General features: G+C 36.3%; 2 protein-coding genes and 1 long non-coding RNA gene across 4 annotated transcripts; 1 reads left to right on the forward strand and 2 right to left on the reverse strand.

The window, feature by feature from the left end:
• Window positions 1-181: 181 nt before the first annotated feature.
• On the reverse strand, window positions 182-1383 carry LOC122066725. The gene is made up of 2 exons (XR_006136436.1): window positions 911-1383; window positions 182-632 (listed from the first exon to the last, which is right to left on the reverse strand). It is a non-coding gene; the product is annotated as an uncharacterized LOC122066725 (long non-coding RNA).
• Window positions 1384-3845: 2462 nt separating this feature from the next.
• On the forward strand, window positions 3846-11927 carry LOC122066723 (bifunctional L-3-cyanoalanine synthase/cysteine synthase 1, mitochondrial-like). Its single transcript, XM_042630567.1, has 10 exons — window positions 3846-4133; window positions 9330-9439; window positions 9559-9616; window positions 9733-9996; window positions 10421-10558; window positions 10640-10691; window positions 10799-10878; window positions 10997-11056; window positions 11139-11219; window positions 11635-11927. The coding sequence occupies exons 1-10, from the start codon at window positions 3972-3974 to the stop codon at window positions 11731-11733; spliced, it is 1104 nt and encodes a 367-aa protein (XP_042486501.1). The 5' UTR covers window positions 3846-3971; the 3' UTR covers window positions 11734-11927.
• Window positions 11928-13137: 1210 nt separating this feature from the next.
• Window positions 13138-15765, reverse strand: LOC122066730 (probable glycosyltransferase At5g20260). Of its 2 annotated transcripts, XM_042630572.1 has the most exons (5): window positions 15389-15765; window positions 15144-15295; window positions 13999-14353; window positions 13661-13877; window positions 13138-13447 (listed from the first exon to the last, which is right to left on the reverse strand). In XM_042630572.1, exons 1-5 carry the CDS (start codon window positions 15629-15631, stop codon window positions 13191-13193), a joined length of 1224 nt encoding a protein of 407 aa, XP_042486506.1. In that variant the 5' UTR covers window positions 15632-15765; the 3' UTR covers window positions 13138-13190. The 2 variants fall into 2 exon arrangements, with proteins under 2 accessions (XP_042486506.1, XP_042486505.1); XM_042630571.1 differs by having other exon boundaries at window positions 13138-13877; window positions 15389-15763.
• Window positions 15766-16529: the final 764 nt, after the last annotated feature.

Below are 16529 nucleotides of genomic sequence, written 5' to 3' on the forward strand. Positions count from 1 at the left end.
GGTGGGGGGAGGAGGGGCCTCAGGTTTTGATTTAAATGAAGTATAGAACTTACCAGTTCCAGACGATGATCGCATCAAGAAAAGAGAAGTCGCCGGCGGCCCATTAGAAACGGCGAGACCAATGCCGGCAGCTTATTGGGGACGGCGGGATGAACACCAAACGTAGAGAGGTTCCCCCCGATAGAAAAACCCTATTTTTTATTTTAAAAATCTTGCATCGATCTGAAAAGTTGTAATTATGAAAAAGTGATACCGTGTATCGCCAACATATATGTTTCCCTAAGGATTAAGCCACCCACACCGTAGGATCAATAAAATCCAGGTGTCACGCTTTTGTGGTGAGCTAGACAATATATGGCTCACCCCGCGCTATAGACGAGCCGAATCCGTGAGTGGTAGCAGTGCTTAAGCGCTAAGAAATTAACAGCACTTCAATCAATATGAACCGTTGATCTATTTCCTAGAAATCCTATCCCTCCATACCATGTGCAAAGGGAAGATGAGTTCAACCTTCTTCTTCGTCTTCTGCTCTACCCTCTTCCGAAGCTTCATTGGGTCTGCTTTCCCGATCACTGTCAGCTTGTTACTGGTGAAATCACACTTCACCTGTTCAACACCTTCACCCACCACCACTACCACCACCACCAACACAAGAGACAAAGTCAGACCGTTGGCTAATGTGCGCCACTGGTTTTCCCATCAAATTCATGTCGAGGATGAAACCTCTTGAACAGAACGAAAAATGTCAAAACAGAAATTGAAGAGAAAACACAGAATGAATCGAATGATGAAACAATAGAATTAGATAGAAAAGCACAACAAATCAACGATTCAGATTTTGAGTTCCATAGCAAATCCGACAGAAACAGAAAAGAACTACTAAATTAAGAAAGCCGATTTACCCCCATACCATCTGTAATGGTGCGGAAGCGCTCCTTCTTCTTCGTAGACATGGGCTGCCAGGTTTGCGGTGGAGGGGCGAGGGTAGGATGGGGCTGGGTATGAAGCGACGCCGAAGGGAGAGAGATCACCAGCTATAGAGTAGATTTAGGCATTTACAAAAGACCAACGGCTGAAAATGATGTAGCTTTTATATATTCTCAGCGCTTGAGCGCTGCGACCTTTTACCAAAAAAGAAAGTAAAATATAAAAAAAAAGACGAAAGAATCCTATCACTTTGGTATTCCATAATTCGCTACACTTAGACACAGGTAGACACGAAACTTGCCTCTCCACCCAATGTGTTGAAGATGCTCTAATGCATCATTCCATTTGCCTTGCATGTTGGTGTTGCCCACATCAAATTGTCAGGTTACTCTCTTCTTAGAAAAAATAAAGAATAAAGAAAACTATCCGCAAGTGCAAGTAAGGGTGTTTAGCGGTTCGACTTCTGAGTATATGATACAATTTGATATGATTCACATTTATTTAGCTGAATCTAAAATTGAGTCATTTACTAAACAATTACACTTTTTGAAATCGGAACCATTTAGTAAATGATTTCGATTTCACAATTTATAAACATAGTCGATTTCAAGGTTTTAAACGGTTTTAATCACAGTTTAATCCATACAATTCTTAAATAGTTAGCAATTGGTTTGCTAGTTTATTCACATGCTTACTGAAACTTGCTTTTGTTGATAAATGCTTTAATTTTGTATCAAATTAAATGAGACATTGAACAAGCAAGGATTTAACTACATAACGACATAATAGGAGTAAATTATTGAATAGACTGATGAACAACCTCAATGGTCCTTAATTCTTCCCTAAATTAAACCTATCTTGTTTTGTTAAAACAAATAAACAACTAAACAAAAGAAAATATTATATGGAGAAACTAAAATACAAACAAAGCTACTAATGAACACAACTTACCTTTAGTGTTCTAAAGTTAAAGAGCATGAGACAATGAAAACACAACAGTTAACCCCTTATTCTATTAAATTGCTATACTGGTTAAACGGGTCGGTTTTCATGGCGTAAATAGTTTGTTTTTCACGGTGTCAATTTGGTTTGTAGCCGATGGGTTAAACGGTTAAAACTGAATAGTTTAACTAATCAATCTTAAAATTTAAATTAGAACTGAACAATTTACTATATGGTTTTGTGATTTTAGCTAAACGATTTTGATTTCAAATTCACATCCTTAGGTGCAATTACATTCCTATACACACTAAAGATGCTCCTACGCGTTTTTCAACTGATTTGCATGTTAGAATATAATGTATATTTATGCTAAGGAGGTAGCATTCTTTTGCCCCTAAAAAAATTTTTTTCCAAAATGCCAATGTGAATAATCATTTTTGCACAATCCACATATTTATAACCTTTTTTTTGGATGAATTATGACGCTCCTTTTGGAAGTTTCGAAAGTAAAACCCTAGACACCCACCTAAAAGAAAGGGCATCGAATGAAAGCCTCAAAGAGTAATTCCTCCGCATGTGCTCGGTGGATTCTCGCTTTCACAAATATGCGGTGGCGTAGCTTTCCTGAACTACTCATATAATAACCGAAGCACTGAGAGCTTCAAACAGAGACCCTCTTTTACATTTTGGTGAAAAGTCAGACTCATAAGGTTCGTCCCGTACGCGTGGACGGCGTGGTGGATATCCCACCAAATAAAGCTGTGGGCGACGACAAAAGGTAAGAACCGTGAAGCTCGTGATCGGTGGTGTCATTTCCAAATTCCGGGCCACCCCACCACCACGGCCCACCCACTCGATATACTCCGAATTATAAAATCTATAGATTCTATATGGCGGCTATACGAAACCCGATTAAGATTCATTATAGTCTTCTAGATTGATTAATAGACAATTTCCCAAAAACAAAATAGAATATAAATAAATAAATAATTTTTTTTATTATAATACAAAAATGGAAAATAGAAAAAAGAAAAAGAACGCTACACGTTGCTGAATGTCTATGAATACAAGCAAATGTAAGAAGACTGCATTGTCTTCACCACATGTGATATAGACGTTTTCGTATAACCTCCTTGTCTCTATGTTGGCACAGTGATCATGCAAGTATATAGGGTTCAACTACCCGATAAAAACATACCTTAACCAATCAATATAAAGGAAGGTTTGGGAAGACAGAACTGTGGTTGGGATCCATCAAGCCGATACTAATACGATTTCAATTGGATCAGCAGAAAACGGACAGAAATACCCTTGAATTCAGTGAAAAAAAGCTGTTTTTTTTATTGTTTTACCCTTGGTTTGTATTTTTGTTTTTTGCTAATGATGGGTGTCCAAGTCTTCGACCCGTGGGTCCATACTAACCCCACAACCATATAGATTAGATCATACCAGGGTTGAATGAGTGAGAGTCGAACTTAGGACGTCTGAGTTTACAACTCATACCAAGTTCATTGCTTACCAACTGCGCTACCACTTTGGATTGCCCTTTATTTGTATGATCATTGATACTTTGTGGCTAATGATATATCCAAGTCGAATGTCCTGTAGATTCATACTGACTTCACAAACCGCATGGACTGAATCATGTAGATATACTGAACAATATAGGTTTTTGGCCAAGAATCAGGATTGGTTATGACTGATATCAATCGATCTGAACTATTTAGACCGTTCCAATCCGATTCCTCAAACCATGATATAAAGAGCTACCAACTGCTCCGGTTTGATATCTGATCCACACAGATGTAGAATGTAGATTAAACTCGAACCCTTACCAGAAAAAAAAAGATTAAGCTCGAACGGATCGACCGGTTTGATGATATAAATGGAAAAAACGACAGCAAGTTGGGCAGTTGGGCCACGCAGAATTGGAGATTGATTGCCTTGTCGTCTCCCAATTATAAAACTTCTCTCTCTCTCTCTCTCTCTCTCTCTCTCTCTCATATCGTTGATCATACAAACAATCTCTCTCTCTCTCTCTGCGGAGTCACAGAAGAGAGGAGTTGTAGATTATAAGTTACGTACTCATAGAAACTCCATTAATGGCGGGTATCTTGAGCTTAGTGGGAACAGGTACTACTCATCTTCAGAAGCGCCAGTGCTGCACAATCAAAGCTGTTGCTGATCCTCCACCATTACAGCAGAGAGTAGGGAATTGGGCAAAGGATCTACCCGGTATACTAGTCAAGAAGGATGTTACTCAGGCAACTTCTTTGTCCACCATCTCTCTTATAATTTATACTTTTCAACTGCTTTCACTTTTCTTATTCGATCAGTCGTTACAAAATATTGTCCTTCAGGTCGAGATCAACTAACCGCTACCCTTTATTTTTTTTTTCTGGTTTGATACTTATAAATCTTTTCATTTTTAGGATTTTAATTAATTTTGCTGCTTGATACTGTTCCTACTTCTTCATTTTTGTGGTAGAAAAGGGGATCCGACCCCTCTCAATAGAGCCTAGGTCACCCCAATCGCGGGATCACTCTCTATTCCTGAATTCAAGGAAATGAATCTTATCCCACATAAGGGAGCCTACTAGACCACACTTATTATTACACTACTCCTACTATTATTACTATTTGAATGAGGATAGGAAGGGAGTTACAACTTCCCTAGAATTAGGCTGATAGTTTAAAAACGGAGATAGGTGTCAATTGATACTGATACGGATTGATATCAATTGGACAATATGGATCCGATTCAATCCAGGCGATCCCTATGGATTCCTTCGATTTTCAAGACCATGCTTACGGATCCGATTCAATTGTCTAGCCGTTCGTCACTCCCGGCGATCCTTACGGATCCGATCCAATTTTTAAGACTGCTTACGCTGGACTCGTCTGTCTAACCTGCCACTCATCATCCCTTTTCTTCTTCGTTTCAATTACCAAGAAAAGACAAATGAGCAAGACTTCTGAGCAAGAATCACTTGTCAACTTGTCAATTTGTCAATGTTTATTTAATACATTTTATCCCAATGTCTAGATCCCTATCTACCATTCAATAAAGTGTTCAAGTATATATATATATATATATATATATATAGCGGCCACCACCAAGGTACAAGTTCATTCATTTATTTTTGATAAATGTAAGTAAAACAATAATCAGGCAATATGTATAAGACTTTGATAAATTATTATATTAATAGAAATATAAATACAAGTAAAAGATGATTTACTTGTCTGATTGATCATTTGAAATATCGTCTCACTTAAATAGAGTTGAATCGTACAGTATGTATACTCTACATTTATTGGGTTAATATGTCCCTTAGGAAAAGTGTGGAATATAAAATTACATGTAGTAAAAAAAATAGGTTCTTTGAACCACCCACACCTGTACCCTACCCCGACCTCTGCCACGGCCCGGCCTGGCTCAACTCGCGTGATTCAAAAGCACCCTAGGAACCCTCACACACTCAAGACAAGGGAGAGTGCATTTCCAAAGGGTTTGCACTCTTAACAAACATTTTTAGATATATATCCAAGTTTTCTTTCATCCTTAAGCAATGTGGGACTAAATTTTTTTCAGTTATCTTTAGCTCATTCACAACTTTACAAGTGCTAAAGACAAAATAGTAAAAGTACAAGACACTTTAGAGGGGAAAAGCAGAATTTCAAAAAGACTACTTTGGATTTCAAAAAGACCATTTTGAAAAGACCAATTTGATCATAGTTTGAAACTTAAATTCCAATAGTAAACTCTCACACTTTTTACTCACTCGCTATGAAGGTTCAAAGTACCTAGCAACACTTTTCTAATAGTGGAAGGTAAAAGGAGAGGGAAAACAATAGATTATTTCAGATAGAGAATGAGAGTAGGGTACTAGCGGTTGTATCTCAGTTATAGGGAAATGATTCTTGTCCGGTACATGGCTTATACTAGTGCTCCCATGTGTTTATCTCTCTCCTTCCCTCCCCTAAATTGACCTTTCTTCCCATTGAAATGATTCTATTTTGGGGTATTCATTGGGTGTTTCCTACTACTGTAGGATACGCTCCCAAACATGAAAAACTCTCCCCTCAATTATTTATAAAGTGGTGGTGGGACTTCCCTCCCCAAGAGGAAAACTCATGAAAAATATCCGTAATAAAATAGTTATTTTACAAAACATAATCTCTCTCTAATTTATCTCTCTTAATCCAACAAAATATAATATTATGTCAGTAACTCTTAGTAAGAGATCACTACTATAGACACCCTTGGTTCCTTAAATTAGGAAGAGACAGGAGCTCATTGGATATTTACCTCTAATATAATATTGGATAATGTCTTTAATTTTCAATCATGGATATCTATCAATATGCACATCAGAAGTGAAATTAATAACCCTTATTTCTATTAATAATGTTCCACCTTCAGACTTTTTATAGGTTGATTCTTAATTACCATGTTAATTCTTTTTACTATTATATAACCAACCTAAGTTACCATGGATAAGTGGAGTTTAAAGGAGCATGTTTTCTTTTCAAATCGACATTTGAAACCTCATTTATTTCTAAGCAGTAATAAAAATGTTTCTTAAAGGATAGAAGCAATAAATCGACCATTATTCCGAATAACAAGTTTTGAACTGAATTAAAATATATATCCCTCAAAATTTAGTTTAGAAACTGAAACGATGGTGTTCCTCTTAAAATCTAGAAAATAATAACAATCCATTAAAATTAAAGCACAATTATCAAATCTTAAAAGAAATGTTCCTATAGCCACTATTGTGGCTTCTGCTCGTCCTCACATCCTGAAACACACTTCATTGTGAAATAACTTTCTTGTCTCCTAGAACCCTTGTAACATATTGCAAACATGAGTTGTGGACTTGGAGTCCACCAACTTTGCATCAGTCGATTTAACCTACAAATTGGATTCAATTAAGATCAGAGTTTCGAGTACATTCTTCTGACTTGTTTTTCAGAGACCTAGATAAGTGTGAAAAAATTTGTGCTTCCAATGTCCCTCTTTACCATAATGGAAATATTTTCCTTTATTGGTTTCTTTTTATCTATTTGCCTTTTTTTTTTTTTTTTTTCCTTCCGTTAGAATATCATTTGTATTAAAAAAATGTAGAAAAATATACAAGAGAGACAAAAAGAGAATGAAGGGATCATGAAATAGAGAGACTACAGGTCTAGGCCAATTACCCCACCTTCGACAATGCCATCAGTAGGGAAGAAATCCATAAAGACCCCTAATCACAAACAACAGATTCTGAAAGCATTATAAGAAATGGTATCGAGGTTGTATTAAAGCATCTATATCTAGATCCATTATGACTAAAGCAGACCAATATAGAATAGGATTCAAATCAAAATTTTGCAACAGACTTGTCAAGGAAATCCGCAATTGAATTGGCCTCCCGATAACAATGAGAGATCTTCCATTCCACAACATTTAGATACAGAGACAAATTACAACACCATTGATAACAAGATCATGGCACAACCCCTTTCGAAATCAAAAGTGCAACTGAAACCAAATCACATTCGATCCACACATACGGAAATTCCATCGCCTTTGCATGCTATAGACCAGCAACCACAACCACAAACACAAAATTTGCTTCAAAATTAGTCTTTACTCTAATCGACACTCTAAAGTTAAACACCACCTTTGCTTTTACATTATAGAAGACACCATCTACCCCCGCCCTATTGGATTACCAAACGAGCACCCATATGTATTTAATTTAATTCAACCATTCGGCGGAGCACACCAAAAAATTTCAATCAATTCACGTGGCCTTTGTTGAGCAATTTGGATGCTAACTCTTTGAATGCAGATGAGATCTGAAATTTATAAAGCCTTCCCAAAAATGATATAAAATTGATACTTATTTCACTTCTCACATTTGCAAAATATTGATCAGCAGATCTCGACACTCCATTATATAGTCTTGAATTCCTCTCCCTCTAGGTAAAGAAAGGAATTATAATGAAACCCGATGTCTATGCCATTTTGAAAGGAAGAGATTTCGCACTTATCTTCCAACAGGACATGAAACCCACAACACCGAGTGTCTTGGTTCTGAAAAAGGATGATAAGTAGGAGGTGGTGGTGGAGGATGTCGAGGAAGACCGACTTCACTCATAGCGTTGGAGGGTCATGATTGGGACCGTCATCATCATTGGACTGTCTAGTTTCTCAAAAGCACCATTATCATCATTGGACTGTACTGCCATGGGTTAAGGAGTAGTGATGGTGAGGTTATGAAGGAAGGTGGATAGAAGGTTTGGGTTTTCTATTGTGTTAATCCCAAAAGGAGGAGGTTGAGTTGATGGAGGTTGGGAAGGTTGGGTGGTGAAGGGTCTTGGGTAGTGTTAGTGCTAATCCCTGTTCTTGAGCCGGATCAGTAACCTGGTTCTCTTCTTGAACTGAGATCTGCATTCACATAGGTTAGAAATTGGCCCGAAGTCCCTTCTGGGAAGAAGGCTCCAATGCCAAAGTTAGTTGCGTTCAGGTAATCCTTCAAATGGAGTGGATTTTGAGTATTTGAAATTGCTTACCTTATTTCGTTAATTCGTACCTCTTTTATAGTGATTTCGGGCTTCTTCCTTATTGGCTCAATCCTCCACTTGTAGTTGAGCTGGCCTTTTTATAACTGTTAACTCGACCATGGTTTACCTTTGGTCAAATAATTGCTTGGATTTGATTAAGGATACTGCTTAATATAGCGTGGAGCCTTCTCTCATAGTCATAGTTATGATCGTATGGTCAAGGGAAAGGTGGTCGGATGGTCGGCTCTTACTTGGTCGATCTTCGAGGTTGTCTGTTCTTGGGAGGGAAGGGTCTGATTAGGTCGTAGTGTACGTATTACGGTATATCAGGCAGTGTTCAAAAGGAGGTGGTATGGGTGGTTGATGAGGAAAGTGAATATTCACGCACGTGATTGTCCGTGAACGATCTTGGTCTATGAATATGGCATTTATTAAATGAGGAGAGAGAAAATATGTCATATCCACTGATTAGAGTCGTTCATGTACATTCATGTACATGAATATTCCCTGCTCTTGTGGTTGAAGACGTCCATGAGGTTGGAGTTGGGGACATTGTTTTGGTGAGGATTTGTATGCTAAAGCTTGTTGCTGGTGTTGCAAGTCTTTTAGCATCTGGATGGGGAAAGATCTATTAGGGGTAGGTGGTGAAGGTGTTAGATATAGAGAAGAGATGTGGGGTCTAAAATGATAGGGGTGGGTGAGGTTGATACTTGGTCTTCAAGATGTTTCCTTTTCAAGTTCTTTTTCCTGGATCATAGCAAAGGCTTGAGTAACTCTTGCCAACTCTTTCTTTAAAAAAAAAGAAAGAAAGAAAAGAAACTATAACTTCTTAATTCATCACTTTGGTTATAGTAAGATTTTCCCCGGTGTAAATTAGCTCATCATCCTCTTATCCTTCTCAGCTCATTGGAAAGACTCCCCTTGTTTATCTGAACAAAGTCACTGAAGGCTGTGGAGCTTATGTTGCTGTCAAGCAGGAGATGATGCAACCCACTGCCAGTGTCAAAGACAGGTACTCATCACTTCTTCACAACTCTTCTACATTATTAATTATATATATGTCCATTCTGTTTAGTTAAAAAGCCTGGCCCTATGGTCATATGATGTGATGTGCCTTTTTGGCTGTACCAGACCTGCATTGGCCATGGTTGAAGATGCAGAAAGAAAGGGGTTAATAACCCCTGGCAAGGTGAATTTATTTCTTGTTTATATATCTGTTTTTATTTTAAAACGAAACAGATAATTTTTTCATTTTGTTGTTTCCTAATAACTAACTTTTCCATCTACTTATGATATAATATGTAGACACTGTTGATTGAGCCAACTTCAGGAAATATGGGAATAAGTTTGGCATTTGTTGCAGCAATGAAAGGGTATAAGATTATTCTCACAATGCCTTCTTACACAAGCCTGGAAAGGAGGGTCACCATGAAAGCATTTGGAGCTGACTTAATTGTCACAGATCCTACAAAAGGCATGGGTGGAACAGTCAAGAAGGCTTATGATCTTTTGGAAACAACCCCAAATGCTTTCATGCTACAACAATTTGATAATCCTGCAAATACTCAGGTACCTACCTATAGCTTTGCCAATAATTTCATACACATTACCCTCATTTTCTTGATAAATCAACAGACTAGGCTTCTTTTTTTGGTAAACATGGTTTCTGGTATCAGTATCATATCGGCTGTATTGCTCATATTATATCAGTATCGGCTGAAACCGATCCTCAGTCCTTGACTGATCCAGATCGATTATCCGCATCGTTTCAGAGACAGAATAGTAAAAAAAAAAAATAATAATAAATAAATAAATAAATAAATAAATTTCTGAAAGGCAAGGGACAAAAATGACCGATACACACCGATCTGAGTACCGATACAGTGAACTAAATCCATGGATATACACGTATCCAATTATGATATTCTGAACAGAAAAAAAGTTATAACTCTAACAATAGAATTATAACTAATCTCTTAATTATCATAAACAGATTCATTTTGAGACTACAGGACCTGAGATATGGGAGGACACACTTGGTCAAGTGGACATATTTGTTATGGGAATAGGAAGTGGAGGCACTGTCTCTGGAGTTGGAAGATATCTAAAATCTAAAAATCCTAATGTCAAGGTATAAATATTATCAATAGTACGTAAATATTTTTATTATTAATTATTTTTCCATCATTTTATTTTGATCCATTTTTGCTAGATATATGGACTTGAGCCTGCAGAAAGCAACGTACTAAATGGTGGCAAACCGGGTAATTAGCGTAGTAGTTCTCTAATTACTTATGTTAATTAGCTTCTAGAAATTAATTATATAGTGCCTTTCTTGATAAACCATATATATTTTTTTTCATCTAAATAGGTCCTCATGAGATAACTGGCAATGGGGTTGGCTTCAAACCGAAGATATTGGACATGGATGTAATGGATGCAGTTCTTGAGGCAAGTCTCTTGGTGACTATTAATTTATTTGGTTGTCAAGGATCTAGCTTATAATCAAGTATATATATAATTTGATTTATTTGAAAACTAATTAATCTATGGTTATGAAACTCTGTAGGTCTCTAGTGAAGATTCGGTTAAGATGGCAAGAGAGTTGGCTCTGAAGGAGGGGCTCATGGTAAACAATTTAAGTGATGCTTATGAGTCATGACACACCTCCCATTTTCTTATTATTGAATCTCCAATCTTCAATTTTAAAGGTTGGAATTTCCTCTGGAGCAAATACAGTTGCAGCATTGAGACTTGCAATGATGCCGGAGAACAAAGGGAAACTAATTGTGGTATGAAAAACTCATTTTCTTTACAATAATTTTTTTCTAATGTCATTATAAGGCTAAAGCAGAGAATTGAGATTTTTTTTTTTTTTTTTTAAATAAATGCTTTCTCTAATTGGTTATGAAATTTCAAAATCATCACAAACCTCTCCTTTCTTTTCTATTGCAATTTCTCGATTATTATATAATGATTTATATATATATATATATATATTTATATATATAAAAGAAAGAAAGAGGGAGAACAGAATCAAAGCGGCTAATCCCATGCATATTGTATGCGCATCTGATAGCACAGATTGCATATATAGTATCATAAATAGCTATTTTGGGGTATTACCCATCCGTCGGAGGAGTTTATATACAGATATCTGGTATTATACTTAATCTAATGAAACCAAGTTTGTGATGTGAATTTCAGACGGTTCATCCAAGCTTTGGGGAGAGGTATTTGTCATCTATTCTCTTTCAAGAGTTGAGGGAAGAGGCACTGAAGATGCAGCCAGTTTCAGTGGATTAGTATTACTAGTTAGCTCATCGCTAGAGAGTTCTCGTTATATACAATGGATGTCAAAATTGCTGTAAAGCTCTCACTTGCATGTGATGAAATGTGGCAGACTTCGTTTACACCTTGAAATATCTTTAAGAAAACTTAAATTCTATGTCTTGTTTTTGGATTACAAAAATAAAAGTTTCATAATGTTTTATTAAAAATAATCCATCTGATTTTAGCACTTAAGGTATATCTCCTAACAGAGACTGACAGTAAAGGTCTAATTCTAATTGTCAGTAATATTTGGGGTGTTTTCTTAATAATGGTATTCTCCAAGAGGTTGGGTAATAGGTCATTCTTTTAACAACGGAAATGATTTGACACATTAATTCCCTGTCGATATGACAATGAAAAATACGTGAAAAAAATTACCACTAAACAAAGGAGTCCATACCCTCTGTAGCGAGCGGTGAAGTGCGATGAGCATCTGGGCACACGCCCCAAAGGACTCCCAGCCATCCAATACTTACTGTACTGATATAACGGCTACAGACAATTTTCACAAAGGGTTATATAATTGAGACAAGCCATATGACGAGTGACTATCCATCGGGTGACTAAAAAACATTGATATGCAAACAATCCAACGGGAGACTATCCCATCCAATTGCTTAATGAATTGAGTTGGAGCTTACATGAGGCTCAAAGCTAGTGAACAATGTAGATAGGCTAAACACACTAGGCTAGCTGGTATAGACAAAAATTTTCCACAAAAATATCTTATAATATATTAAGGCCTTGAGTTTTCTTCACAAACCACTGATATAAGCTTATCTATATGATCTTTAATATCGTTCCTTATTATTTTTTTCTGTTAATTGAACTAGGTCTTGATGAGATTCGTACATGTGTCACCTACATGAGGCAAGTATAGACCCGGCACTAGGATTAGTAACCCTAGTACGCCAGATCTCCAACAAAGTAGGTTTTTTACCTAATGCCAAAAGCTCTCTCTCTCTCTCTCTCTCTCTCCCCCTATTGTCTTTTCTTTCTCCCAATTGAAAGTGTGTATCTCTAAGGATCTCCATTGCTATCCTTGAATTATAAAGCAACCAGATCTTCTCCTATGTGGAGCATTATCAAAGTAATTCTAGAACTCATGTATGTTTTCTTTCTACATTTTCCATGAGGCAACTTTAATTGCAGTCAAAATTGTGGACATATTATCTGTGAAATTGTATCTCATGAGTAAAATTTCAACACCAAAATAGTCTATTTTTATACGGATCAGCCTTTAGAAGCACAAAAAAAAATTCAAAAGGTTAACTGTTCTTGTTCCATGTAAAATACCAAAAAAAAAAATGATAAAGAAACAACCCTCCAAGAAAAAAAAAAAAAAAAAAAAAAAGAATAAACGGATTGTACAAAATATACTCACAAGTAAGAATATCAAATTTGAAAAATAAGGATAACCACAAAAGTGATCAAGATGGCATTAGTCTAAGGTCAAGCCTCCTCAGCCAAACTGAATGAAGAACCATGTGTATGAGATCAAAAGGCTTAGAGGGTTGATGGATTTTAAAATGTCTTTGCACTTTCATCACCTTCTTTTGTAGTCTCAAATACTTAACTTGAGAAATCCCTTTTAAGATTGTCTTAATCTGAGGTATCTTTTCAACCGAAATCCGCACTGAGAATTGGCTCCAATCAAGTACATCACTAAATGGTAGAGCATAGTGATCTGAGATTAACACAGGGACACAACCTGAGTGTATGGCTTCAAAAATCCTAGGACTTGCAACTTCATATCCACTGGGGCACAAGCAAAACCTACTTTGACCCAGTAATTTGTAATAATTTTGATCCTTAGGGAGGTATTCATGGACTTGGATCTCTTTATCTTTTTCTTTCCAATGTTTCATTAGTATTTTTCTTATATAGCCATGAGACCCACCTGCAAAGAAGGCAAGAATTGTACGGTTGCTAGGAGGAGGAGATCCACCAGGACCACGCTTTCTTAATGGTGGTATATCAAGGCTTCCATGGTGAAGGTTAGCTTCTGGTAGAGAGACATCTCTTCTCAGCTGGAAACCTTCCGATGTGTTTGCATTGCAGAGAACTCTAATTAAATATTGAAAAAGCTCCGGATTGGCTTCGTTAATGTCTGGTCCCTATAATTTCATGATGAACAAAACTTATGAACGATTTTATGAATAATCAATTATGATAATACATTATGGACTATAAAAATAATCATAGATTTTTTACTTAGAGAGAAGAAATAATAGTTACCCAATCATGGCAAGAGACCATAAAATGGTCGGCGCCCCTGCTTCTGTTCCAGTAAGGGTATTTCTTTGATATAATGTGAACATAGTCCATAACAAAGTGGTGCAATGGTTCCCTTGAGTAGGAAATGAGGGGTCTGTAGAGGTAATGTATGACATTGGCAATGCTGAAGGGAAGGAAGAAGGTATGGGCCTCGTCTGGATGATGGGCTGCAAATGGACTAAGCCCACTCTCCATCTCACTGATGAAATGCCCTTCTGTGGAGTAGATGCTGTTCAATGGCCCATCATGAACAAGGGGTGGCTCTCCATCTTTGTATGACCACACCTTGAACTTTTTCACCATCTCAATATGGCTCCTGAAGAATCATTATCAAACTTGTTAAGTTCTAAAATCTTACATTCAATAAGTAGTTAACCAACAATTTTAATATCAGTTCAAAATATGTTTAGAAACCGTTTGGTTCATTGCAGTCCACATTGGATCGGTCAAGAGTACATTTAAATCTTTATTTTTTTTAATTATTAATTTTTTTCTTAGTCAATAAAATAGTATAAACTCAATGAAAGCTACCTCTGTAAGACTTATTTAAAAAAAAAAAACAACAAAACAAAAAAACAAAAAATAATAATAAAAAAACAAAAAAAAAACAAAAAAAAACAAAAACATATTTTCTGGTTCCAATTTCTAGGGTTTCAATTGATATTTGATATCATTCGAATATAAAAATTTTTCCGGATGATTCAACCACCATCCTACGGCTAAAAAATCTTACAAGGTTTTATTAGTATGTTCCCCAAAAGACTTTCTCATTACCCCATTTGCATCTCAAGCCCCATTGCCAATGGATCATTGTGGGCACAAGAAAACAGTTTTTGTACTCTCATACAAACAAAAGGATGCCACGTAGACTTATAGCTAGGGTTTCAAAATTTTGAAAAGGCACCGCCTTCTCTTGCCATGTTTCTATTCATCAAAAATATATAAAAATAATGGAGTTGGAATAAAATACATAATCTTCAACTGAAAACAGGAGGGAAAATAAAAAATTTCTGTTTTGGAAATTGAAAAATTTTCCAATAATAAAGAACCGTAAAGTGTTTAAAAACTTTCTGATTCAATAAAAGAAGAATGATAAGTTTCTTAACTGATGAAATCCATATGGGTTTCTGTAAATGGATCCTTTGGGAATGAATTGCTCTTCTCTATTTGAGGTGTAGTTACGTGAAGTGATAGCTTGACGAATTGCCGCTCGTGATCTTGCGAGACTTTCTTCCACCTTCTCCAAACTGCTCTTCACCTGCTAATTAAGAACTGAATTAAAAGAAGAACAATAACGTGAAGAAGAAGAAAATAATGAAAAGAAACAAATCTAAATTTCAGGGTTACTCACCTTAATATTAGAATTAACGCCATCAATTCTGATTATATTACTACTGTTACTGTTAGTGATATTGATGGGATTAACTAAAGAAGATGATGAAGATGGAGTTGGAGCTCTGTAAGTGGCAAGAAAAGAAGAAGAAGAAGAGAATACTTTATAAGAATTATTGATTAAGGGAGAGAAGCAGAGAAGAAGGACAATAGAAAGAACAGGGAAGACTAAGAAATTTGTTGGGCACTTCAAGGAAGCCATTACTTCTTCTTCATCAATACTCCTCTACTCTCTATTTTCCGTTGCTTGATTTCTTCCCCTCTCGTTTTGAGATTTTAGAGATAATGATGAATGAGGAATATAAAGAGATCGTTCCATGGAAGGATTAGGATACGAGTGAAAATTGCATATCTTCTCGTCCCTAAGATATATAAGGAAGGTGTTGATTCGACAGTATGGGTTAGTCTGGCTAACCGGAGTCCTAGAAGGAAAGTATTACACAAGGAAAGTATTACACAACCTTTGGTAACTTTAAAAAAATATATCTATTTTAAATAAAGAAACTGCTGATATACATATAAGATCTGATAAGATCTAACGCGCAAAATATGGGTAGATGAGTCCAAGATACGTTCACTATTTAGATCAATAAAGTGTGTTGTAAGTTCATTCGTGGATCATGGAATTGAGAGGATGATCAACTCAACTTAACCGTGTGGGTCCGTGGGATAGGCACTCCAAGCCCGCCTCCTCGCCTCGCGTCCATTGCTGCAGCCTGTAAAAGTGTCGATTCCAGACCCGACCTGAAAGGCTTGATCAAGTTCGACATGTTTATGTTTGACTTGGATCGTTCTAATTAATAAACATGTCATGTTTGAGCCTAACACATTTATAAATAGGCAATTCACATGCACGGTATAAGCTTGATGGGAGCCTGACCAGTCAGAGATATTTATAAACTTGACTCGTATAATCTACTAGTATGACCGTTTATATGGTATATTTTGATTTTTTTTTTTTTTTGATAAAATAAGGTATATATTGATATTCTTATCAATTATTGAAATTATTGATGATTTACGAAATATATTAAAATTTTTAAATTTAAGACAATTAAAGTCCGTTTAAGGCTTATTTAACGCTTTATTGGTGCATTAGC

Source organism: Macadamia integrifolia, unplaced genomic scaffold (assembly GCF_013358625.1).
Source record: "Macadamia integrifolia cultivar HAES 741 unplaced genomic scaffold, SCU_Mint_v3 scaffold2546, whole genome shotgun sequence".
Lineage (NCBI taxonomy): Eukaryota > Viridiplantae > Streptophyta > Magnoliopsida > Proteales > Proteaceae > Macadamia > Macadamia integrifolia.

Bases quoted from the DNA above. Each gene is read 5' to 3' on its own strand.
- LOC122066723 (XM_042630567.1), top strand. From the start codon at position 3,972: ATGGCGGGTATCTTGAGCTTAGTGGGAACAGGTACTACTCATCTTCAG. The intron at 9,617-9,732 runs GTGAATTTATTT...TATAATATGTAG, and splicing joins GGTTAATAACCCCTGGCAAG to ACACTGTTGATTGAGCCAAC. The intron at 10,559-10,639 runs GTATAAATATTA...CATTTTTGCTAG, and splicing joins CTAAAAATCCTAATGTCAAG to ATATATGGACTTGAGCCTGC.
- LOC122066730 (XM_042630571.1), bottom strand. From the start codon at position 15,631: ATGGCTTCCTTGAAGTGCCCAACAAATTTCTTAGTCTTCCCTGTTCTT. The intron at 14,354-15,143 runs GTTAAGAAACTT...ATGATTCTTCAG, and splicing joins AACCCATATGGATTTCATCA to GAGCCATATTGAGATGGTGA. The intron at 13,878-13,998 runs GTAACTATTATT...ATGAAATTATAG, and splicing joins TGGTCTCTTGCCATGATTGG to GGACCAGACATTAACGAAGC.